This window comes from Ochotona princeps, chromosome 8 (genome assembly GCF_030435755.1).
Source record: "Ochotona princeps isolate mOchPri1 chromosome 8, mOchPri1.hap1, whole genome shotgun sequence".
NCBI classification, from domain to species: Eukaryota; Metazoa; Chordata; class Mammalia; order Lagomorpha; family Ochotonidae; genus Ochotona; species Ochotona princeps.
In genome coordinates, this window is record NC_080839.1 from 42,900,243 (window position 1) to 42,927,864 (window position 27,622).

Below are 27,622 nucleotides of genomic sequence, written 5' to 3' on the forward strand. Positions count from 1 at the left end.
CTATAGAAGCATAGCAGTGTTGCTGGAAAATATTCTCAAGTGGTATCTTTGGCATTTTTGTCAAAAAATCAATTGTATATACATGGGTTGGGACCTTCCATTTTCTGTTCCACTGATTTATCTTTCACCAATATCAAAGTGTTACGATTCGTGGTAAATCTTTAAAACAGGGAGCTGTGCTATTACTGTTCTTCTATAAAATTCCTTTGTAATTCCACACACAGCAAATGTTCAAATCACAAACAGCATCCTATTACCAGAAGCAATAAAAACATGTAAGTACAAAGCCTAATAACTCACTTTTATCTTCTACTGAGAATAAAGTAACACTAAATAGCATGCCTGCAAGAGAATGCAAGAGTCTTACACCTCAGTTTTAAAGTTTATATCGGAAGAAGGTTTGAATGATGTTTACCACTTTTGGCAATGTAACATGACACACCGGTTTCCATGCCAACAGACAAAATACTAAAGGATAGTATAGACAGTAACTAACCATTAAAGGAATGAAGCTGCTAGGAAGATATTTGAAGATATGGAGGAAGAGGTTAAGCAAAAAGCAGAGTAGATAGACTGGATTAATGATCTAGAACATGTAAAAACAGTATGACCAAGAATTTAAGTCCTTTAGTCCTGTTTTTAAATACTATTATGAATAAAATAGACTACAAGGAAGAATAAACATGCTGTTCCATATATCAAATACTGATTTTTTTAAGGTTATTTCTTAAAACAAAAAAAAACTGTTAGAAAGGAAAACTGGTGGTACCATCCTGCAGCATTAAAAAGAATGTCAAAGGGCTGGTATTGTGGTATAGCAAGTAAAAGCTGCCACCCATGAGGCTGGAAAACCACATGGTCACTAGTTCATGTCCAGACTACAGCACTTCCAATCCATTTCCCTGATGATCTGTCTTGGAAACAGTGGCGGGAGTTCCAAGTAACCATCCCTGCAATCCACATGAGACACAGATGGAGATACTGACCCCTGGCATCAGCCTGGCATAGCAGCCATCTATGGAACTGAACTACAAGATGGAAAATGTCTAACTACCTTTCCAAATAAATGAACGAATCTTTAAAAAAGGTGTGGGGGGGTCAAAATGAACATGCATTTGATCTAACAATACACTAATACTGACACTGTGGATGGTGTAAGTCCTTCTAATTCTTTGTGTGATATTAATAATACAAGTACAATCATCATAAATTTATATACCCACTTTCATATACTAGGGCATATATGAAAATTGAAGATCTTTTTTGAGCTCAACAACAGAACATTTTACTATTACAAAAAGGTTTTAGGCAAGACTTTTTTATCCTGAAAATCTTCTGACCATTCTGATACAGAGAATCTTCAATCTCAAGATTTAAAAACCCTAACAAAAAGTTGGTGATTCCATTTACTCAAAAACAAACAAACAAACAAACAAAAAACCAAACCACCCTACAGATTTAACAAACATTTGTGTACACCATCCGTTTCTGCTTTCTGAATATATGGGAGGCCAAGGCAGTTTGCTAGGTCTGTGTGACTATCTGGGGTTCACAAAAAATGAATCTAAGTAAAACACAAATGTAAGTAACTGAAGTTACTTCTGTGTTAACAGCAGATAAAAGCACTGTAATTCCATTGTTTTTCCCTCTTACCAATATCTTGGAAATCATGCATACAGAAACGCATCTGGATCAATAAGTCAACAAATAGAAAAGAGCTCCTACAAATCCACTTTGAAGCTTTGTAAACTTAAACTGTTAGGTTAAACCCCAAGATCCAAGGAGTTATAGCACCATGCAGGTGTTTGATTCGCCGACCACCAGGGAAAGAATAACTCGGCCGAATATGTAAAAAGAATTTAGATGGCCTTTATTTCTGGGAACCACGGTCACGGGCTTTCCTCCCCCATGCAGCAGAAAGACAGACGTGAAGGAGTGGGCTGCAGAGGAAGAAGAGCACGGAAGGGACAGGAAGGGGCTTTTAAAAACTCTCTTTGACACGGAAGCCGAGCCGGGGGTCACCTCAGCCCTTATTGGTGGGGGGATATAGGTCTGTGCCCCTCATTGGTGCAACGGTGGTCTCAGCGCCTGAGGGGCCACCAGAATTCCACCATCCATTCTGGGTCTGGTTGGAGGCAAACTCCGCCCTTTTCTGGGTACCTTGGTAGCCACCAGCAGGTGATCTGAAAATTTCTCTACTGTAATAATTTAGAAAGATTATATGTCAAACTCACCACCCACTGTAAATAAAGACTTAACTCTGCTATATTAGTATGTAAACATATATCATATAGATGTGTGATAAACACATACACGTATGTGTACAAAAGGAAACGCTTAACAAGAATATTTGACTTACAGTGTGAGCACATTTCCAAGGGGTAACTTGCCTCATTTCCCTGGGGAGGAAAAAAAGAAACAATTAGTCACTAAACTGACACAAATTTCTTTAAAATATTAAGCAACTAATTAAAAACACAAAACAAATAAACCATAAACTAATAAGTAAAATTATATAAATATACTATACTTATATACTAATATGTAATACTATAGAATAATACTAGTATAAATATAAACAAACATTTTTTCCTTCCTTTACTTGCCATATCATGGCATCTTAAGTTTCAGAAAATAATTATAAAGCAAATTAATATAGTATCACAATAATTTGAAAATATAGTAAGGAGTTATGGGGGGAAGGTGGAATGCCTATGCTTTTAAATATGTATTGTGAAAAATGCAAAATCTGGGCCCGGTGCTGTAGCCTAGTAGGTAAAGTCCTTGCACTGCATGCACCAGCATCCCATATGAGCATCAGTTCTAATCCCAGTCAGCCCCGCTTCCCATCCAGCTCCCTGCTTGTGGCCTGGGAAAGCAGTGGAGGATGTTTCAAGGTCTTGGGATCCTGCACCTATGTGAGAGACCCAGAAGAGACTCCTGGCTTTGAACTGGCTCAGCTCTGGCTTTTGCAGTACCCTGGGGAGTGAATCATCGGAAGAAAGATCTTCCTCTCTGTCTTTCCTTCTCTCTGTACATCTGACTTTCTGATAAAAACAAAATAAATCTTTAAAAAAAAGTTTTATCAGTACATTAGAATCTTCAGTGAATGGAGGATCTCTCTCTGTCCCCCCAACTCCTGGAAATCTGCCTTTAAATTAGATATATAAATCTTATTAAAAATTAAAAAAACAATAAATTTAATGTAAAAAAACATTAACAGTAAAGCAAAAACAGGGCAGTACAAAGACACACAGCACAGTCAATGTAATTTTTCTCCACATTATATTCCTGCTGAGTCATCAATTAGAGGATGCATTGGGAGCTTGATCACCAACCCTATCCCTGGATCCTGAGCTTCTATCAGGGAGTGTTACACTCGGCCTATAAGCTATGGTTGCTGCCATCCAAAGCAAAGTACAATTATACCTAGAGCAAAAAAGGGTTTCTCTGTAAACTATTATATGAGATAACTAAAAGGGCCAGCACAGTGCTCAACTCACTAATCCTCTACCTTGTAATGCCAGCATCCCATACTGGCACCAGTTCATATCCTGGTTGTTCCACCTATGATCTAGCTCTCTGCTTATGGCTTGGGAAAGCAGTGGCAGTTGAACCAAGTCCTTGGGCCCCTACACCCACACATGTGGGAGACCCGAAAGCAGTTCCTGGCTCCCAGCTTCAAGTCAGCTCAGTTCTGGTCTTAGGGAGTAAACTGCTGGATGGAAGACTTTAGGTCTCTCTCTCTTTTTAATTGGAAAGGCAGATTTACAGAGAGAAGAGACAAAAGAAAGATCTTTTGTCCACTGGTTCACTCCCCAAATGGTCATAATGGCAGAAGCTGAGCCAATCCGAAGCCAGAAGCCAGGAACTTTCTCCAGGTCTCCCACATGAGTGCAGGGTCCCAAGGCTTTGGGCTGTCCTCCACTGCTTTCCCAGGCCACAAACAGGGAGTTGGATGGGAAGTGGAGCAGCTAGGACACAAAACTGCACCCATATATGACACTGGCACATGCAAGGTGAGGATTTAGCAACTGACCCATCACAACGGGCCCCACCTGGAAGAGGCTCCTGGCTACCAATCAGCGCAGCTCCAACCATTGCAGTCACTTAGGGAGTGAACCAACAGATGAAATATCTTCCTCTCTGTCTCTCCTTTTCTCTGTATATCTGACTTTCCAATCAAAATAAAATAAATCTTAGATAAAAAGTTCAGATGTGGCAGATGGAGAGGAATGTGAAGTAGTACTGGATAATGTTTTCGAGTGACAGATGTCATATCTGTACACCTCAATAAAGCAAGTTTGTAAAAACTCAAAAGCAAGGGCCTCAGCTCCAAGTATAATACAAGTAATTTGGTGCTTATAATTTTTTCATTCCTTGCTTTGTTGCCTTCTCAAATTTTAAACTCCATGAAGGCTATACCTGTCATCTTTTGATATCCCTTATCAGGTTTAACACTGCATTAAATTTATTTTAAGGAAGAATTTTAGAGGTGGTTAGTGAAACTCAGGAACTTAATACTGCATTTTAAGCATTAGTGAGTTAAAGAAATTAGATTGAGGACATTAGAAGACTCAAATTCTTGAAAGCCTATTTACTAAAGTAGTTCAGATTTTCATTTTCTTTGATTCTTCCTTACAATTAATTCTATTAAGCATGTGGATCTAAATACATTTAAATAAGTAAGCAGTACTTGAATACTGAAGTAATATTTATAGTTCACAAGGAGAGCCTATAGCCAAATAGGGCCATGTTGCCACCTCTTAAAGTCCACTAGTAAAGATAAATGTCTAAATATTCTGACAGCTTACCCTTTGAGAATATTCCAAGCCTTATAGACTGCATCTATAAAATTTATTTTTATTCTCTCAAATTTTAACACTTTAAGATCAAAGTAATTCTAAACAATATGAGATAAATTTCTAATATATTTTCTTCATTTCTTTTTGAAAACTTTCTTAGATAATATTTTCCCAATTCCTACTGTTTACAAAACTGGTTAAAATGCATTTTTCAAATGAATGCTAAATAGCATGGCTTGAAGTAAAAGTTACTTGAAGAAACAATCTGAATGTCTAACTGCTGAAGTTTGCCAACTTTCCAGAATTCATATATTTATTATAATGAAATCAACTTTCCCTAAGGTAAAATCAGTAACTATCTTAGTATTTGTTTTAGGACAAATATTCCTTATTCTTAGAAAGAGAACACAAGGTGAGAAAAAGACTGTGTAAATTTGAGGGAAAGGGAACAGTAACACCCAAAGACAGCAAACCAATGTCAGTAAATCAGAGAACAGGTCTAAGAAATTGTACAGCTACAAGCATGCCTCCAATAAGAGACCTCTGCGTGGAGAAAACAGGTTAGACTCCCTAGTCCAAATCTACGACTAGTAATGCTGATGGCTTACGCATGCTGAGGAGCCTCTGAGGAGACAAGGAAAAAGGATGAGAGAAATGAAGTACGAGAGAAAACACAGTGAACAAAGAAAGTAGACAGCATCCTGTCGATAAAAGACAGGAAGTTTCCCAAATAAAACTTAATGTTATACCATTTCCTTTTATAGGCTTCTGCAACCTTCCATGTAAGAAGAGAAAAAGCAACAGACGTCACAAGTTGTTAACATCATACATCTAACATGACCTTGAACCACAGCTACAAATCTGGCACCAAGAACCTGTGATCCTCCATAAAATGAATTACGACACTACCAACATGGCAGGGATATTCACTAAAACAAGATACTACAAAAAGTCTGAAAAATGGAATTTGGTGCAAAAATTACTTAAAGATATTCACAACTGTTTTATAATATACATTTTTCAAGAACTTTATTTGAAGAACTTCTGTTCGCACGTATGTATGTGTATATATAACTAATTTAAATAATAAATATTTTTTAAGAAGCTTTATTTTTATCATTGGAAAGTCAGATATACTGAGAGGAAGATCTTCCATTCAATGATTCATTCCCGAAGTGGCTGCAATGGCTGGAGCTACGCTGATCCGGAGCCAGGAGCCAGGAGCTTCCTCCGGGTTTCCACTGCGACTGCAGGGTCCCAAGGCTTTGGGCCGTCCTCCACTGCTTTTCCAGGCCACAAGCAGGGAGCTGGATGGGAAGTGGGGCCAACGTGATTAGGATGGTGCCCATATGGGATCTCAGTGCATGCAAGGTGAGGACTTTAGCCAATAGACTATGGCACCAGGTCCTATTTTTGTCTTCTTTATTCTTATCTCCTTGTGAGTAACTTGGCCCAGTTTTAGATTTCTACTGAAACTTTTATTTTGCGTACACCTCCTTGAACAGAAATCTCAACAGCTGCTCTATACCTTTCATTATATGCACAAACTTCTCAGTCTACTGGGGCCATCATTACTCTTCTGGTACAAAGTATTTTAGGCATACGTTATGTTTCCCCTTCTCCAATCCTGGAATCAGCTATTTCTCCAAGGAACTCAGCTCCTTGTACTGGAGAATAGTTAATAACTTTTGATGAGAAAAATCCTTAACTTTAATGTAGTCTCACCTATTCATCTCTTATTTTATTCTATGATTAATCCCTAAGCTACTTAGTGAGTTGTCTGGGCATAAATTTTACTGTACAAATCTTCACTAGTTCCTTTATTAATATTCTGAAAATTTTTATGTAAAGAGGCTAAGATTATGCTATTTACACCCTTTAACAGAACCATTAACAAGGAATATACACATGAAACCCAGAGAGTAGAAGCACGTAGATTCTAACGCCCCTCAATCATAGAATTTTGAAATTTTAAGAGTTGATCTCCAACATGTACTTATAGAACCTGCCTCAAGAAAGATCATGGCTACAGACACAACTTCATACGGATTATGCCATTCTCTCCCAAAAGACAGTCATTAAAATAGAAAATAAATAAAAAAGATTAGCATGACAATATTTAAAAGTTAGGGTAAGGGGTAAGTGTAGTACCTAATGGTTAAGATTCCTTGGCCCTACACTGGAGTGCCTGGGATGCACTCCTAGCTCTGGCCCGAGAGCACCCGGGATGATTCCAGCAGGTAGGCTGCTGCCACACACATGTCAGAGTGAGTCTGAGTTCCCATCCCCAGGCTGGGCCTCCAGCTGCTGCAGACATCTGGGCAGTGAACTAGATGATAGGAAACAAGTACCCTCTCCCCCTTTCTCCCTCACAAATAATAAAAATTAACTCAGGAAAAAAACTATGATTCCGTTTTTTTTTTTTAAATTGGAGTAAGACACAGTTACTCAAGATAAAGACAAATGACTAAACACAGTAGGTAAATCAGTGAACACAGTCCTATTATAGGAACTTTTAACATTCTATTATGGGGCCCGGCGGCATGGCCTAGTGGCTAAAATCCTTGCCTTGAATGCGCCAGGATCCCATATGGGCGCCGATTCTAATCCCGGCAGCTCCACTTCCCATCCAGCTCCCTGCTTGTGGCCTGGGAAAGCAGGAGAGGACGGTCCAAAGCCTTGGGACCCTGCATTCGTGTGGGAGACCCAGATGAAGTTCCTGGCTCCTGGCTCCGGATTGGCACAGCACCGGCCGTTGCGGCTCACTTGGGGAGTGACTCAACGGACGGATCTTCCTCTCTGTATCACCTCCTCTCTGTATATCTGACTTTGTAATAACAATAAATAAATCTTTAAAAAAAATTCTATTATGGCTCTAACAATCTATATTGCTTTATTCCTTACATCATTGTGGCAGATATACTAAAATTCTATTATGATATCAGAATGAGGTTCTGGAAATCAGAGGAAAGTATGAAGGGGTAAAGAATAGTAAAACGAATAAAAAAATTACACACAATTTTAGGCAGTTGGATCACATTTAACACAAATGATATTAAAATGAATGATGCCGGGCCTGGCGTGTATTCCAGTGGCCCCGCTTCTCCTTCAGCAACTGAGGACGGCCCAAAGCCTTGGAAGCCTGCATCCACGTGGGAGACCCAAATGTAGCTTCTGGCTCCTGGCTTTGGATCGGCTCAGTTCCAGCCGTTGCAGCCACTTGGGGAATGAATCATTAGACGGAAGATATTCCTCTCTGATTTTTCTCTCTGTATATCTGACTTTCCAATATAAATAAAATAAAAATAAATATTTAAAATAAGATGCTGGTACTGCAGAAAGAGGCTTAGCCTACAACACTATGATGCTGGACAAACCCTGATAATCAAGTTTATACTAAGCAGGTTGCTAGTCCAAAGCGATAACCAACTTTATGTACCCTTACAAAACGACCTTCAGAGCTGGCACTTTTTAAAAAGATTTATTTATTTTTATTTGAAAGGCAGATTTACAGAGAGGAGGAGAGACACAGAGAGAGGTCTTCCATCTACTGGTCCACTCCCCAATCACTGCAAGAGTCACAGCAAAGCTGAGCTAATCCAAAACCATGAGCCAGGCCTCTTCCGGATCTCCCACCTGGGTACAGAGTCCTAAGGACTTGGGCCATCCTTCATTGCTTTCCCAGGCCATAAGCACAGAGTTGGATTAGAAGTGGAGCTGTAAGGCCTGGCGCCATGGCCTAGTGGCTAAAGTCCTCACCTTGGACACTCCAGAATCCCATATGGGCACTGGTTCTAATCCCGGCAGCTCCCCTTCCCATCCAGCTCCCTGCTTGTGGCCTGGGAAAGCAGTGGAGGACGGTCCAAAGCCTTGGGACTCTGCACCCACGTGCGAGACCTGGAAGAAGTTCCTGGCTCCCAGCTTTGGATCGGCACAGCACTGGCCCGTTGCGGCTCACTTGGGGAGTGAATCATCGGACGAAACATCTTCCTGTCTCTCCTCCTCTCTGTATATCTGGCTTTGTAATAAAAATAAATAAGTCTTAAAAAATAAAAAAGAAGTAGAGCTGTAGGGACATGAACCAGCACCCATATGGAATACTGGTGCCACAGGTGGAGGATTATCCTGGTGAGTCATGGTACCAGCCTCAGAGGTGGCATTTTCAAGATGAATTGAGTGGTCACACAGAAATCACAACTACACTCTTCATTGATCACATAGGACAGACCATATTATTCTGCGTCTTCTCAGGAAAAAAAAATTATTTCCTAAATAATTATACAACCACTGTCACTATGAACGAAGATGTTATCTTAACTAAGACCAATATTAAAAGCAATGAGATATTTCCACACACTGCATCAGTTTCTCATTATGACTACCTTAACGTACCGCAAGACCCATTGTATACAAGTCCCCCCACAATTCATTATTTTCAGTGCATGATACACAGAAAATAATACATATTTCTGAATTACCATTGAAATATACTTTTGCTAACCTTTATTAAGTAAACCCCTTTGCTGTGATTTGAGAAGAATCTTGCTCCCCAATACCATACAGACACTTACATCCCAAGGTCATGGGTTAAAGCAGCTGACAGGCTTGGAACAATTGTGGCAGCTGAAGCGACTGAACTGCATTAGGTTGCTGGGTTGGAACCCGTGATGAACTCATGATGTCATCATAGGATAAGAACACAGGGTGGAGGATGAGTGTGCTCTACTTTGTGCTTCCTGGCTCTGCCTGTGCTGCTCTCTGCACGCATCTGACACCTTCATCACCCTCTGATGCCACACTACCTAGGCCACCCACCACTGGACTACAAATTGCCCAAATGACAAGCCAAAATAAACCTCCTTCCTTCCTTAGGAGCTTCTCTCAAGTATTTTAGTTGTGGTAAGGAAAAACTAATACACCACGTTCGTTATTTCTTTGCTATAACACTTCCAAACAACTGATAAGTAAACTTCAAACAGAACACCTAAGCAAATGAATCCTCCCCCAATCTCACACAATATCAGACTCCCACCTTGGAGCACACTCTCAGACTTGGCATCATTGGATTAAAACCAGTAGAAACGGTATGTTATACAGTACTGAATACCTGTAAGCAACCATAAGTAAATCCAAAAATTAAGAACAAGAGGTTACTCGCAAAGGTATAATGAATCACATGGCAATTGGAATACAACAAACACCTCACTAAAGCAGAGAATCTTTTTTAAAAAGTACAAGTTTTAAAAGATTTACTTGAAAGAGCTTGTTTTATCCTTGGGCCTGGTGTGGTAGCCTAGCAGCTAAAGTTCTCGCCTTGCATATGCTGGGATCCCATACGGGTGCTGGTTCCTGTCCCAGCTGCTCCACTTCCCATCCAGCTCCCTGCTTGTGGCCTGGGAAAGCAGTAGAGGACAGCCAAAAGGTTTGGGACCCTACAACCACGGGGAAGACCCCAAAGATTTTCTGGCTCCCGGCTACTGGTTTGGTATCAGCTCAGCTGATGCAGCTGTTGTGACTACTTGGGCAGTGAGCCAGCGATGGAGGATCTTTCTCTCTCATCTCTCCTTCTCTCTGTAAAATCTGACTTTCCAACAAAAGTAAATAAATATTTTAAAACAAAAAGTTTGTTTTATCCACTAGCCCACGTCTCAGATAGGCAGAACAGCAAGAGCAAAATCGGGAGTGAAGGCCTTCACCCAGATCTTCCACGTAGGAGGTGGAGCCCAAGCACCTGAGCCATCTTTCACTGCTGCTCACACTAGCAGGGAGTGAGATTCCAGATGGAGCAGCCTAGCTCAGATTCAACTAGGTGCCTATGTGGGACACCAGCACAGCAGGTAGCAGCTTTACTCGATATACCACAACGCCAATCCTTAAAGCAGAGATTTTTTCTTTTAAGCACAAATTCACATGGCTGGTGTTGTGTAGTAATAAGCTGCCGTCTGTAAAGTCAGCATCCCACAGGGAAACTGGTTCAAGTCCCAACTGCTTCACTTCTAATCTAGCTCCCTGCTAACGTGCCTGGGAAAACGACGAAAGATGGCCTAAATCCTTGGGTTCTGCACCCACATAGAAGATCCAAATAATAATTGCAGGCTTCTGGCTTCAATCTGCCCCTGCTCCAAGTCACTGTGGCCATTTGGGAAGCCAACCTATGAATAATAGATGTCTCTCTCCCGTCTCTGTAACTGCTTTCAACTAATTTAAAAAAAAAAAAATCTTCTAGAAAAAAAAAGCCTTAGTTCACAAAATGAATTACTTTTCTCCAAATTAACACTCTTAAAAATCCTACAGACACCTCCGGATGTATTAATTTAAATTTCAGTGACTACTTTTGGTTCAAATTAAACATAAGGTAAATGTCACTTTGTCAAATTTTAAGACTCTTAAAGGTAGAAACTAATGGGTCTGGGAAGTAATATTTAAAGTTTAACTCTGAATATACATATGGATGCAAAATAGGGAAATTAACATTTACTGGATTAAAAAAAAAAAGGGAAATAACATTTATGTGTTGGACACTGTTAGCCTTTACATTATCTCCTTTGTCCTCAAAAGAATTGTCTGGTAAAAATGAGTTATCAAGAAGACTAATTTAGCAGCGTGCATGGGGTCACACAGGTGATAATGATAGAGTCTAAATTTGAATTCAGGCTAGTATAATTGCTGTAGCATTTTTACCAGTAAATCATAAAGCTATAACCTTTCAGTTATTATACAAGAGAAGCAATAAATTCTTGAAGTCATTTTCTTCTCATCTCAGAACACTTAAATTCAAGTGGCTTATCACTACATGACTCACACTGGCAAGCAATTTCAAATGTCATTCACATACCTAACACAGTAGTCACAATCACAGAAACATGGCAGTAAGAGGGTGTGAGACAGGTGGAGACAGCTAAGAGGGAGAGTAAAAGGATGTAAAACATAAAATGCTTTCACATGGAAACTGCCCAACAACCCCTTGTGTGTTACAGTACTAATCTGACACTAAAACTGAAAAGTACATAATTATAAAGTATGGCCTTTTCAATAACTGGGAAAATAGCCTCAAAGCAGAGGAACTCTTGGCATTTGAACAGTCTGGATGATGGTAAAAGATAAAATTGACCTTGACTACAAGAAAAAGCTGAAATATGAAAGTATAGATCAATAAAAATGAAGTTCAAGGCACACCAAAGTTAGATGATATCCATAAAGACCCAAAAAAAGCTACAGGGCACACACGTGACAAGTACACTTCAATGTGGATGAAAATCCAGGAAAATGTCAAAGGATGGAAATTAGAAGAGACAAAGGAAATATACAGCCAGATGAAAAGAAATGACCTTGCAAGAAACAGACTAACCCACTAACCAACTATGGGTCAATGAACTACGGCCTCAGGCCAAACCAAGTTTTCTACCTCAAGCTTGAGACTTAACTTATAACACACAATCTGTCCATCTAAATCTGTCCAATAAACTATGTTGGTACATCCACAAGATTCAGAGCATCTTCATCACTCTCAAAAAGTAAACTATACTCACTGGCAGTCCTTCCCCAACTCTTCTTCCCTACACATCTAGAAAACCACTAATCTGCTTTCTGGTTCTTCATATTTGCCTATTCTGAATACTACAGATAACATACTTAGCAAAAAAAAAAAAAAAAAAAAAAAAAGAACCAGTACATTTCTCTCTCCTTTTTTTTTGAAGATACATTTATTTTTATTGGAAAGGCAGATTTACAGAGAGGAGAGACAAAGAGAAGGGTCTTCCATCTGCTGGTTCATTCCCCAACAGTGGCCAGAGCTGAGCTGATCCGGAGCCAGAAGCCAGAAGCCAGAAGCCTCCTCTTTCATGCCGGTGTAGGGTCCTAAGGCTTTGAGCCATCCTCTACTGCTTTCCCAGGTGACAAGCAGGGAGCTGGAAAGGAAGTGGAGCATCCAGGACACAAACTGGTGTCCACATGGGATTCTGGCACATGCAACACAAGGATTTAGCTATTGCTCCAGGACTAGTACATTTCTTTTTATTGTCAAATAATATTTCAGTGTTCTGCCATATCACATTTCAATTATCCAACTATCTGTCAACAGACATATGGACTACCTCCATTTTTTGGCTATGATATATAATACTTAAGAACATTCATAGGCCTGGTGTAGTGTAGTAAACTAAGCCTCCACCTGCAGTGCCACCTGCACATAAGGTTCGTGTCCCAGCTGCTCCAGTTACAATCCAGCTCCTTCCTTGTGAACTAAGAAGGCAGAGGAACATGGCTCAAGCTCTTGGGCTTTTGTATCCAAGTGGGAAACCTGAAAGAAGCTGCAGGGTCCTTGCTCTGGATTGGCTTAGGATTGACTGTTAAGGCCAATTAGGGAGTGAATCAGTAGATGGACAACCTTTCTCGGTCTCTCCTTCTCGCTGTAACTCTGCTATGCAAATAAAAATAAAATAAATCTTGCAGTTACCAAATTTACATTCCTACCAGAAATAAGAGTTTCAATTTCTCCACATCTTTGACAATATCTTTTTTATTATAACTACCCTAGCAGGTATGAAGCGACACATCATTAGAGCTTTGTTCTGCAATTTCCTAATGACTAATGATGGACAGCACATCTTCACGTACTACTGACACAGATGTGTTCAGAAGTGTCCATTCAATTCTCTTGCTATTTTAAATTTGTATTTTATTATCGAGCAGTAAAATTTCTTCATATATTCTAGGTAGAAATCTTACTAGATTTGAAAAAAATCTCATAACTTTAAAAAAATTTGGTGGGTTATCTTTTCATCTTGTTGTCCTCTTTAGTGTAAATATTGTGAATTTTGCTCATGTTCAACTTATCTTTTTTCTGTTGCTGTCTGAGCTTTTGATGTCATAAAAGAAACAATCCGTCACCTATATTTATAAATTCAGTTTTGCTGGAACACAATCATATGTACTTGTTTATGTATTGTTTATAGGTGCTTCACACTACGGTACCAAGGGCTGAATTGTAACAACAGACTGTAAGGCCTGGAAACCCTCAAATATGGTCTGGCCCTTTGCAGACAAAATTCCCAATTCACCATCCAAAACAATGCCAACAATTCCAACCCACTTTTAGCCTAAAATGAACAACCTTCATTTACAGGTAAGGCTGTAAGGGAGATGCTATCCTTCAAAAAGGAAGCAGACTCCTGGTTACAGTACATGGGGCAGAGAAAATATTTTGGTGACAAGGCTGGTAACATGAGGCAATTATGCATACTGATGAGAAAAGAGATTAGTCTGGCAAGACCAGAGTTAGATGTGGTTTACTACATAATATATACGTACACTCACACACACACTTTGCTGTACAATCTATATTACAATCTAGAACTCCATCGGTAAGCTCTGACCTTTTTATAGGGTACCAAATGAATTATTGGTCAGGTTGTTTTACGAATCAGGCCTAGCTTCTGATGCTGTAAGGTCATCAAGGCACAGGCTACAAGAACTTAAATATAAACCTAAGGAATTTGGTCTTTTTCTGGTATGCAACTTTGATAAAGAATACAATGACACCTAAGGGGGAAAAATCTTCAATTAGACTTACAAGGAAAAAGTTCTTCCCTAGTGAAAATAGACACATCAATCAGACGCTGGTATCTGAAACGGTTGTAGCCCTTTTTCAGCATGTGGAGGCTTCATGTGCACAAGGCTTCCATTCTGGATGGAACTGATGATCTTTTAAATCAATGCTCTCAATCACTGGTCTAATTTCTTGTTATGTGAAATAATACATTCCTTATTGTTTAAGACACTTAACAGGGTATCCTTCCCATTTTTTACTATATCATGATACATTTCTGACAAAATCTCATATTTTACAAACTTCAAGTATAAAGTGGCCTAAGGAAAATGGAGTTGATTCCAACCAAAACTTGCGCAACTTTGTAAACAGAGTTCTAACAAAACTCCTAGTACCATAAATATGTGTTTAATAAATATGATAAAATAGAACTTTGTAAAGGTGTAGATGAAAGTAATACAGTGTGAGGAATATTTGAAGCTAAGTTACAAAAACAAAGAAAACTGCACCAAGGTCCAGGGGAATTGTTATAAATGCAGACAAAAGGTAGATGTCTGTTTGTCTCTGCCTTCCAAATAAAATAAAAACAAGATTATACCAGGTGTCCAGTTACAAGTGAATGGATACTGTTTCTGTTAAGACAATAGCAAACAATACAATGTGAAAATGATGAAGACAATGTGATTAGACTTGTGCTGACTTCCAAGTTTGCTAGAAAAATAGCCTTATTAGTAGTATCCTGTAAGCAGTAGATCTACAAATTGGAGAAGAGAATCAGGAAGGCTGAAAATACAAATCATCGATACATAACAGAAAGGGCAAATACTTATTTTTTAAAGAGACAGACACAAAGAAAGAGAACGAGTATGATTCACCCAAATGCTGGCAATGCATGACAAGAGTTAACACAGGCCTTCCACACAGATAGGAACCCATTACTTAGGCCACCACCGCTGCTCTTCCACATCTACTTTAGCAGGAAGATAGAATCAGGAACCTGGTATCAAACCCACATACTCTATTATGGGATATGGGTGTTTTAGCCAGCATCTTAACCACTAGGGTAAGCGTCTACCCTCAAAATATGAAATTTTAATAATACATAGGAAATTCATATAATCACTCAGCACATTCACTCAACAATTATTCACTAATTCTTATTTTTTTTAAGATTTATTTATTTTTTATTACAAAGTCAAATACACAGAGAGGAGGAGAGAGAGAGGAAGATCTTCTGTCCGATGAGTCACTCCCCAAGTGAGTGCAACGGCCAGTGCTGGGCCAATCCGAAGCCAGGAGCCAGGAACCTCCTCTGGGTCTCCCACAAGGGTGCAGGGTCCCAAGGCTTTGGGCCGTCCTCTCCTGCTTTCCCAGGCCACCAGCTGGGAGTTAGATGGGAAGTGGAGCTGCCGAGATTAGAACCAGCGCCCATAGGGGATCCCAGCGCTTTCAAGACAAGGACTTTAGCCACTAGGCCACGGCGCCGGGCCCCACTGATTCTTATAATGTGTAGAGGATCCTATGCCAGCAACAAGGCTATATGGGGTACTCCAAAATTTTCTGAAGATCATTCATGTTCAAGTAAGGAAGAAGACAAAGATACCCACTCATAGAGAACTCATAAAAAATCATAGGGAGAAGGCAAACACCTAAATAACTAGTTAACTATTTGCTACAAAGCAGACATTAAAGGTACTACGAAGCAAGAAAGGGCCTGGTGTTGTGTAGCAAGTTAAGCTACTACCTATGATGCTAGTGTCCCATGGAGACACAGGTTTGAGAAACAAAAGAACATGACGGGGCCAGCTGTTGGCCTGGGAGACTCAGCCACTTAACTGAGGGACTTCTGAAACACTACAAAAGTGGCATATGGAACAGTTTCTGAAGATGAAACAGAGGAATGAACAAAGCAACCAATACTGTACAGGTGCTGTAAAGCTCAATGGCTACAGCACAGAACGCAACTTGGGATACAGAGGAGACAGAAGCAGCAAGTAGAGACAGAATCTATGGAGTCTATCAGCTACTTTAAGAATTTCAGTTTTTGTGACAAATGGCATTTTAAAGTGGGAAAGTGATATGATCTTACTTAAACAGCAACTATCAGCAAAGATGACAAAAATCAAAAGAATTTCAAACCCCAATGACCCAACATTGCAAAGTCAAGAAGAATGCTTTCTCTTTCTCCCTCTTTCAAACAGATCTTCAAACAAAGAGGGAAAAAAATGTTGGCCAAGATGCTGTGGCACAGCAGTTTGGGCCATACTAGCAATGATGGCCAACATCTATGAGGACTGGTTTGAGTATGGAGGCCTCAGCTGCTCCACTTCCTATCTGGCTCCCTGCTGATATGCTTGGGAAGGGTCCTTGACATCCATGTGGGAGATGAGGATGCAGTTCTAACTTCTGGTTTCAGGATGAAGCCTGGACCAATCCTGGCTGTTGCAGTCACTTGAGGAGTGAATTAGTGGATGAAGAATCTATCTCTCCTTCTTTCAAATAAACAAGAAAACTTAAAAGAAAGGGAGGCGGGGAGGAGATGAAGACACAAATACATTTATAGAGTACCTGTTAGATTTCCAAACATCATTACTACAATTTGATGTGCTGTTATTCCATCTTACACATGCACTAAATAAGGTCTAGAGAACTATGGTACTTACTCAAGATCACATTGTTAATAAATGGCAGAGCCAGAAAACAAAATCAGATCCTTCCCATCCCCATCTCATACTAGTAATTAAAGACTGTGTGCTAAAGCTAAGCTTCCACCAAAATAATCAATGCATCATTTTTTGCAAATTTATCTTTTACTAGAAATGCAGATTTACAGAGAGAAGGAGAGATATAAAGATCTTCCATCTGCTGGTTCATTCCCCAAAAGGCCACTACAATCACCAGAACTGAGCCGATCAGGAGTCAGGAGCCTAAGCAGTCTCCTAGTATCCCACACTGCTGCAGGGTCCCAAGGCTTTGGGCCATCCTTCACTGCTTTCGCAGGCCATAAGTGAAGTGGAGCAGCTGGAACACAAGTTGTGGCCCATATGGGATTCTGGCATTTGAAGATGGAGAATTAGCCAATTGATCCATCATGCTAGGACCACATCATTTTTTGTTTTTTTTATTTTTTCAAGATTTATTTATTTTTATTGGAGAGGTACATTTACAGAAAAAAAAGATACAGAAAGATCTTTCATCCACTGGTTCACTCCCCAAGTGACTGCAACAACTGAAAATGAGTCGATTTAAAGCTAGCAGCCAGAAGTCTCCTCTGGGTCTCCCACACGGAGGGCCCCAAGGCTTTGGGCCATCCTCTACTGCTTTCCCAGGCCACAAACAGGAAGCTGGATGGGAAATGGAGCAGCCTGGACACAAACCAGCAACCATTTGGGATGCTGGTGCATGCAAAATGAGGATTCAGCCATTGAGCCACTGCACCAGACCCTCCATCATCATTCTTGATCAGCATTTTCTAACAGGAACTTTTGCATTGTTCGAAGTGCTCTTTATCTGAAATAACATTAAGTCTCTCGTGTTTGAATGCCTCCCCAAAACTCATGCCAATATTTAATTGTTCTTGAAACAGTATTAAGAGTTAGAACCTTAAAAAAAAAAAAAGTAAAAAAAACAAAACAAAGAGTTAGAACCTTTAAGAGGTAAACAGGTCCCAAAGACTCTGTCCTCATAAATAGATTAATATCATAATTATGGGCATGGGATAGTTACCACAGTGAGTTTTTTTTTTTATGAAAGTGAGGTTGGGGCCCGGCACCATGGCCTAGTGACTAAGATCCTCGTCTTGAACGTGCCGGGATCCCATATGGGCACCGGTTCTAATCCCGGCAGCTCCACTTCCCATCCAGCTCCCTGCTTGTGGCCTGGGAAAGCAGGAGAGGACGGTCCAATGCACCCGCGTGGGAGAGTTGGAGGAGGCTCCTGGCTCCTGGCTTCGGATTGGCCCAGCACTGGCCGTTGCGCTCACTTGGGGAGTGACTCATCCGGACTAAAACTCTTCCTCTCTATCTCTCCTCCTCTCTGTGTATCTGACTTTGTAATAAAAATAAAATAAGTCTTAAAAAAAAAGGAAAAAAAGAAAGTGAGGTTGGAGGCTGGCACTGTGGTGTAGCAGGTTAATGCAGCACCAACATGCCACATGTGTGCTGGCTGAAATTCCAGATGTTCCCCTTCCAACTCAGCTCCCAGTTGGTGTGCCTAAGCAAGCAGTGGCGCATGCCTCTAAGGGTTAGAATTCCAGCACCCATAGGGTAAACTCAAAGGAAGACCTGTGGCCTGGTTCTTGCCTGGCCCCTAGCCTTTGCGATTATTTGGGAAGTGAATAAGCAGATGGGGGATCTAACATTGCCTTTCCAACAAATAGAATCTTTATTAATCTGTCTATGTATTTATTTATTTTTAAAAAGTGAGTTTGGGCCAATTTCATGACATGACACAAAAGCTGTAACCAGATGCTGGGGCCATGCTTTGAACTACAGAGACTTCAGAATTATGAGAAATAAATCTTTTTCTTATGACATAGACTGTGATTTTGTTATAGTAGCAGCAAACAGACTCAGAATGTTATTATCAAAAGTAATGTTATACTGCTAAAATACTTGAAAATACAAAAGCAGCTGTGGAGCTGGGTAATGGGCAGAGGTCAGAAGAAATAGAAAGGACTACAAAAAAGCCTGTTTCTGTGAACTGAATTTCTGTTTTTCTATTTATTTATTTATATTGGAAAGTTAGATATACAGAGAGGAGACAGAAAGATTTATCTGCTGATTCACTCCCCAAGTGGCGACAACAGTCGGAGCTGAGCTGATCTGAAGCCAGAAGCCAGGAGCCTCTCCTGGAAAGAGAGTCTCCCACACAGGTGCAGGGTCCCAAGGCCTTGACCCTTCCTGGACTGCTTTTCCAGGCCACAAGCAGGGAGCTGGATGGGAAGCGGGATCTCTAGGACACGAACCGGCGTCCATATGGGATCCCAGTGCATGCAAGGCAAGGACTTTACCGCTAGGCTATTGCACTGGGCCCTGAATTAAGTTTTTACGCTACCTGGAATTCTGCAGAGATTGTCCAGAACCTCTGAGGGATTACATAAGTGATCACAACCAAAATGCTGGCATTTCTGTACAGAGTAGAGATTCTTGTAGTGAGGAGAGCCTCAAAAGGAAACAAGGAACAAAGTAGTAGATATACGAGTAAAGGTAGCCGGTGTAGCAGCATGACATCTTAATCCTCTATCTGTGGTGCCAGCATGTGTCCCAGCTGCTCCACTTCCCATCCAGCTCCCTGCTAATGATCTTGGAAAGAAACAGAAGATGGCCCAAGGCCTTGGAACCGTGTACCCATATAGGAGACCCAGAGGGCATTCCTGAACAACAGGTTCAGCTGGGCCCAGCTCTGGCTATCATGACTGTTTGGAAAGTGAACCAACAGAAGGAAGCTCTCTCTGTCTCTCCTCTTCTCTGTAAATCTCTTTCAAACAGAAAAACAAAGGGCTGGTGCAGTGGCCCATCAGGCTAATCCTCCACCTGGTTCATGTCCCAGTTGCTACACTTCCAACCCAGCTTCCTGATTATGGCCTGGGAAGGCAGCAGAAGACAGCTGGAGGCTCCTGGCTTCAGAGCAGCTCAGTTCCTATCACTGCAGCCATTTGGGGAGTGAACCAATGGATGAAAGATCTTTCTCCCTATGTTGTCCTCTCTGTAAATCTTCCTTTCAATCAAAGAGAAATCTTTTTGTAAATAAGCAAGAACAAACAAACAAGCACAAGTAAACGCCATCCCCATTACACAGCACTTGGTGAAACTATGCCCACATCGTAGGACTTTATGGAATTCAGGACTTTAAAAAATTAATAAATTGAGATTCCTGGCTAGAAAAGAAATCTAAGAAGCAAAGCACTCAAAATGCTTTGTTACTACTTTCAACTGCATTAATGCAGGCAGCATCCTCTGCTTCCTCTCTGGGCACACTATTAGGAAGCCGGTTCAGAGGTATGGCAGCCAGGCCAGCTTTGATATGAGACGCCAACACCACAAGCAGTGGCTTAACCTCCACCTGGATTTCAAAGGATGATGCAGGCTACTTGGGGACCCATCGCAAGTGCAGAGCTACCACCCAAAGTCCCTACAAAGACAAAGCCAAAATCCCATTAAGCCAATGCCTAACAAACTGCGGTAGTGAGACCACCTCAGAACTCCAGCACCACAGAGCTGCTCTGCAGTGACCGCATGGGCTACTGAGCTGGTCCCTGAGGGTGGGTCTTAGGGCCTTACGGGCCCAACTATCTCTCCAGTGTACCCAACTACGAGGCATGGGGACATAACAATTGTTACCAACTTTAAAAATGTTGTGCTGTAGTACACATCAAGGAAAGCAACCACCTGTAACAATGGCTTTCTATTTAGGACCATATGAGATTTAAGTCATGGCTACCCTGCTTCCTATCCACCTCTCCTTCAAAACTGGACTTCCCAAATTCATAATTCTAAGTAAATCACCTGGTTTGTCTTACTCTGTTGCAATATCAGTAAGGGGGCCAAGATGTACAGTAACCACTAATCATCACATGTAGGTACTGTGCCCTTATAAGGTACTTCATGTGACTGAGGAACTGAATTGGTACTTCAATTTTAATTAAAATTTCAATAGCCACATACAGCTTTTGTCTGTTGAACTGGATACCACAGAACTCTAGTAAATTAAAAAAAAAATGTTTAAAGTGGGTAAATAGAGGTCTGGAAGAGTCTAAAAGACAGTAAAGTAGAATGACTGCCAGACAGAAGGCTCGAGCTTAACTTTCCTGTGTCCATAGCTACTTATTGTTTATTCTTTTTATCAAATCCAGCCTTACAAGGATTTTAGTATTATTATTATTATTATTATTGGATGCCAACTTACCACATATCTAAAACAAAAATTTGCTTATGATATCATATTTGGGAGAATGGAAAACTAGGATCTCTAAATGAGACAGATAAAGAAGAAATTTTTAAAAGAATTTGTTTATTTTTATTAGAAAGGTAGCTTTACAGAGAGAAGATGATACACAGAGAAAGATCTCTGCCCATTGATTCACTCTCCAAGTGGCCACAACAGGTGGAGCTGAGCTGTTCTGAAGCCAGAAGCCAGGAGCTTCTTCCCCATCTCTCACATGGGTGCAGGGTCCCAACGTTTTGGGCCATCCTCTATTGCTTTCCCAGTCCACAAACAAGAAACTACAAGGGAAATGGAGCAGCCAGGACACAAACCAGTGTCCATATACGATCCTGGCACATGCAAGGTGAGGATTTAGTCACTAGGCTGTCATACTGGGCCCAATAAAGGAGAAATTTATCAGATAGCTATACTAAGGGTCAAAGGTAGATAAACTTATAAATTTTTTTTTAGATTTATTTGTTTTTATTGAAAAGTCACATATATAGAGAGAATAAAAGACAGAGAGGAAGATTTTCTGTCCGCTGTCCTAAGTGGCCACATGGCCAGAGCTGTGCTGATTTGAAGCCAAGAGTCAGGAGCTAATTCTGGAAAGATGGTCTCCCATGCGGGTGCAGGGTCCCATGGTTTTGGGACTCAACTGCTTTCCCAGGTCACAAGCAGGGAGCTGGAGGGGAAGCAGGGAGCTGGATGGGAAGCGGGGCCACCAGGATTAGAACCAGAGCCCATATGGGATCCCGGAGCGTGCAAGGTGGGGACTTTAGCCACTAGGCTACTGTGCCAGGCCCTAAATAAACCTTTTTACAGACTGTTACGCTTCATCCTATTCACCTAGGTTTTAAAATGCAAGCAAATTCCAATTTACAAATAAAATTAAGTACTCTACATTGTTTACAAGAGACCTAGCCTAAGCATTGGTCTACTTAACGACATTACAATAAAGTCACTGTGACATCTCAAGTGACAAAATGTTTTTCACGATTATCAACTGGACAACCAATTATGATACTCACAAGAGTAAAACTAAGCTAAACTCTCTAATGAAGGAAAATTTAGGATCTGACTTGCTGAATTACCACTGTTAAATTTTAAAGGATTTCCTATGGAATGTTTTGAATGTTTTAAATGTCTGTGGTACAGACTATAAAAACTAAAGACACACCCAGAAACAATGTATTAGTCACACTACTTATCAAAATGTTGTCCCTGTGCCAGACCAATACATTAGCTGTAATTATACTAGCAATTCAGAATAGAGGAGTCTAAAGAGAAAATATTCAGAAAGCAAGAGAAGTGATGAGGTCTCCTGGAGAAAAGGTCAATTTATTTATCTGAAGAAAAATTTTAGTTCAGCAAGCTTGAAATGAAGTACAGATGCCCTATTTGCCCCACTTCAGAAGTCATTTTCTCCTCTTAACAATTATCAGAATAATTAATACTTGATGATTTAAGATATCAAGTGGAGGGGCTAGCATTATGATACGGCAAGTTAAGCTGTTTTCTGCAATGCTCCACTTACAATGCAGGTCCCCACAAATGTGTCTAGGGAAACAGCAGAAGATGGTTCCAGACCACGGCCACCTATGTGAGAGACTGGGTAAAGCTCCTGACACTGGCTTGGCCCAGTCCTGACCATCGCAGCCATCTTGGGCATAAGAATCAGTAGGTGAGGGCCCAGCGGCGTGGCCTAGCGGCTAAAGTCCTCGCCTTGAACGCCCTGGGATCCCATATGGGCGCCGGTTCTTATCCCGGCAGCTCCACTTCCCATCCAGCTCCCTGCTTGTGGCCTGGGAAGGCAGTCAAGGACGGCCCAAAGCCTTGGGACCCTGCACCCGCGTGGGAGACCTGGAAGAGGTTCCTGGTTCCCGGCATCGGATCAGCGCGCACCGGCTCGTTGCGGCTCACTTGGGGAGTGAATCATCGGATGGAAGATCTTCCTCTCTATCTCTCCTCTCTGTATATCCGGCTTTCCAATAATAATAAAATCTTAAAAAAAAAAAAAGAATCAGCAGATGAAAGATCTAACTTTGAGTTCCAAATAGACAATTCTTAAAAAAATTTTTTTTCCTTATGTAATGTAGGGACTGTTTTATAACCAATCACTAGTTTGGGTAATGCTTTGTTAATTCTGTTTCTTATAAGTCAGTTTCTGGATAATCAAGATGGTGGAATAGGGTAAGGACACATTTAAATGGACGAAAAAACATTTAATCAGGATGAAGCAGAGAGGACATATTTCAGGAAATAGGAAAGGACAGAACAACAGCAGAGGGGTACCTGGAGACTGACAGACACAGGAAAGCAGCGGGTACAGCAGTGTGGCGTTGCAGAGACTGATACTCCAGCTGCATTCAGCTAATGGCGCTCTGAACTCCACCAGCAGCCAGAACTCCACCAGCAGGCAGGTGGGAAGGGACTTTCACTGGAGCTTGGGCGCTGAACCTAGACAAAGAACTGTCTGTCCGGCTGCTCCATTTGATTTGACCAGGAGCAGAGACGGAGTAGCAGATCCCAGATGGGCAGTGTGAGAACATGGTGGATTTCATAGCCCAGTCAGCCTCCTAGAGCCGAACTGGGTGCCATTTTGCGTAAAGAGGCAAAGGCAAGGGAAAGGACTGAGCTGGGAGTGAACTCGTTTCTGATTCAGTGAACTGCAGCAATGTGGCACTCTACAGGTCCCACCCAAGACAGGTCTGGGTAGCCCTCAGATCTGACGGCCAGCAGATCAAGAACTGAAGTAGTGGTACGTCAGGCACCATTTTGCACACTGTGGCAATAGCTTTAGGACTGCAGGGGACAATAGTGAACTGCGCATGTGCTGAGCTCGCAAGAACTCACTGAGGTCCGTGGATTGCACTGGTCCTGCAGGAAAATAATTCCGACTGTGGCATCATAAGAGTCAAAATAGGTCCGTGTGGCACCCAGACCTAATATCCAACAGGTTCTGACAAGATCAGTGCCACCAACAACCTAACTATATAGGACACCTGGTGTCTCTCTAATCCTGGGACCTGCTCCAACCAGAAGTGGGAGAAAGGTTGCAGAGACAACGGTACAGCCTCAGCATGGTATCACAGGAGGTGGAGATTGGTGAGCCAGGAGCTGTGGCTGTGTAGACCACGGTGGAAAGCTAACAGAAGAACCCAGACCCAGAACTCGCTGGAGGGAGTGGCACAAGTGGTTGTAAGAAAAAAGTTGTGTACCAACTGCAATAAGTAAAATCGCATTGTAGACCTGTGGGTGACACAGCTTAGAAACCTGCCCCAAGGAGAACTCTGCTAACCAGAAAGAAGTACAATGACCAAGAACAAAAGAAGAGAAAAAAGCACAATGAATATTACCGAAAACTCCCCTGCAAAGGAGCAAAACCCTATGCCAACCTCAGAGTTAACTGAGGAAGACATTGAGAAATTGGGGGACACGAAGTCCATTAGACTCATTTTAAAGCTTCTGATCAAAAAAGAGAAGCTCATGCAAGAGTTCAAAGAATTTAAGGAAGCAATAAAGCAAATCAAGGCTGGTATATCAGAAATTAAGAACACAGTAGAGCAAATTACAAGTACAATGGAGAGTCTCCAAAACAGAATGAAGCAAACAGAAGAAAGAATCTCAGAATTGGAAGGTATTTCCTATCATCAGGAAGAAGCACACAAAAAGCTGGAAGCAGAGCTGGGTCAGGCCAAAAAAAGTATTCAAGAACTGAAAGACACTATTAAGAGGCCAAATATAAGTTATGGGAATCCCAGAAGGTGCAGAAAGAGAAGCTGAGTTTGCAAATGTATTTAATGAAATAATAAAGGAAAATTTCCCTAATCTGGAGAAAGAATTGGGAAACAAGATCCAGGAGGGGCACAGAACTCCCAACAGGCTTGATCAAAAGCGATCTTCACCAAGACACATGATTATCAAGCTCTCTTCAATTGAACATAAGGAAAAGATCCTTAAATGAGCACATGAAAAAAATCAACTGACATATAAAGGAATGCCAATTAAACTCACAGGAGATCTCTCACAGGAAACTCTACAGGCCAGAAGAGAATGGAGTGACATATTCCAGAGTCTAAAAGAAAAAAATTGTTGGCCTAGGATAACATGTCCAGCAAAGCTTTCTTTTGTCTTTGAAAATGAAATCAAATTCTTTCACAGTCAAGAAAAGTTAAAAGAATTTGCATCTTCCAAACCTGCCCTACAAATGATACTTCAAGATATTCTCTTAACAGAGAAGAGGAATAGCACCAAACAAAACCAAAGGCAAATGGGAAGAACATCCCAGTAAAATGACAACAGAAGACTAAACCAATGAACAACCCATTCCTAAAGTGACAGGACCAAAGTACCACCCATACATATTAAACTCTGAATGTAAATGGCTTAAGCTCAATCAAATGTCATAGATTAGTAGACTGGATTAAAAAACAAAACCCATCTGTTTATTGTCTGGAGGAGACATACTTCACCAACAAAAATCAGTGGAAACTACATAGCATGGGTTTTGTTGTTTTCTGTTGCTTTCATCTCTTCAAAACACTTTCTTCTGATTAAATCATTCAGTGACTTGTAGATCATGCAGTGGCATTATTTTCTTCAAGAAGGTTCTTGATTTTCATTTCTTCAGCTACACGTTAGTCATTTAATAGCATGTTATCTAACTTCTTCGTGTTGTTAATTTCTTTTTTATCCCTGATGTTGATTTTGTTTTGGGGCTCTTCTTTTACGGCGATGTATAGTAGCTGTGTAATAGAGACTATCATATCTAGTAACATGTCATTTAATTTCAGAGCATTGTAAATTTCTATTTTTCTTTCTATTGTTGATTTTGTATTATGACTGTTGATTTGAGGGGATGTACAGTAGCTGTGAAATGGAGACTAACATCCAGATATGAGGATGCAGTGTGGTATGCATCTCTGCTTCCAGACAAAGGTGGACTTACAATGAAACTGTTTACTATATCTTGACAATAGGATTCTGGACTCTCTGCCATTATCCATGCCTGCAATGATGGACATATGACTGTGTATGAAGAACTATATGTTAGTAGTGATACAGAGGAACTAGGTGGGGGGGGGAGGGAATTGGGGAGGGGATAAGGGAATATGGAACTGTATCATAAAACGATAATATAATAAAATGTAAAAAAAAATGGGAAAAAAAAGAAAAAGAAAAGTAGTCAGTTTCTAATTCTCACAGAGCAATATTCCTACCTAAAACTTCCATTTCTTTCAAGTCACCAAGCATTTATTTCCAGATTTAATCAATGGTCTGCACTGGAGTCCAAATAAGTCAGATCATCAGCAACTTAACAGCCCAAACTCTATTATGACCTAAGTGCTTTCATTTTTATCTTTTTCCCTGTCCTGTCTGAGGAACGGCCAAAGTTCTTCCTTTTGTCTAAAGGCAGTCATATCCCCTCCTGCCTCCCTGGATACATCAAACAGCCAACAGTTCCATTCTTTCCCTTTGAAAAGGTTCAAAAGACAGTCTTCCTACATTCCAGCTTACTGCTTTACCTCAAAAGCAAATCCTTCCTAAAACAATTCTCCAGCTTTTACCTTCTATTCAGTTTTCACGAGAAGTCTATACTCAATGCCTGACAACCCACATATTATCCTATTCAATACATGATGGCCTCCTTGGTCACCATTACTACTGTCTAAGTCTCATGATACCTCCTCCAAGGCATACTTTTCAAGTGTTTCTTGATCTCTACAGTATTCACTGCCGGTTTCCTCTTAATAAACCATTGTAATCTCTTATCACCCAGCTTATTTCCCAACTATCTGGTCACTTGTTCTGAGACAATCATCACAGGCTCAATTTCTATCTGCCTCTTAACACACGGTGTACTTAAAGAGTTCACACTCATGGCTTTTTCTTACATTTTATGTAGGACCTCATGCTTTTTCAGATGCACATACAATGCTCAAAAGTTTCAATGCAAACCCAGACCTCTATTATTTTTATTTGTCTTAAGAGGCATAAAAACAGAGACAGAAAAGGACAGAAGTAGCCTGCCTCCCCTCATCTGCTGATTCACTTCCCAAATGCCTGGAATTGCCAGGATTTGGCGGGAACTCAATCTAGATCTCCTACATGGAACCCCCACTAGGCAGGAACCTGGTCACTTCAGTCATGACCACTATATTCTCAGGTCCACATTAGGTCTCTTTTGTGAGTGCTATATGACCAATTACCTGTTGGTCATAACTACTTAAGTGGCTAATGACTTAAAAGACTTTTTTTAAAAAAGGCCCAACGTGGTGGCCTAGTGGATAATGTCCTTGCCTTGCATGCCCAGGATCCCATATGGGCACTAATTCTAATCCAG

The 27,622-nt window shown here is 40.8% G+C and overlaps 1 protein-coding gene across 2 annotated transcripts in view; it reads right to left on the reverse strand.

The window, feature by feature from the left end:
* Window positions 1-27,622, reverse strand: part of PPP3R1 (protein phosphatase 3 regulatory subunit B, alpha) — a 53,582-nt gene that overhangs the window by 18,123 nt on the left and 7,837 nt on the right. The window contains exons 1-2 of one of the 2 annotated variants that reach the window (XM_058667905.1): window positions 9,307-9,530; window positions 2,360-2,399 (exon numbers count right to left, since the gene is read on the reverse strand). In XM_058667905.1, the coding sequence (XP_058523888.1) occupies window positions 2,360-2,372 (13 nt within the window). In that variant the 5' untranslated portion in view covers window positions 2,373-2,399; window positions 9,307-9,530. Of the gene's footprint in view, window positions 1-2,359; window positions 2,400-9,306; window positions 9,531-27,622 lie in introns of those variants that run through there. The other variant, XM_004580083.4, reaches the window with a different exon arrangement.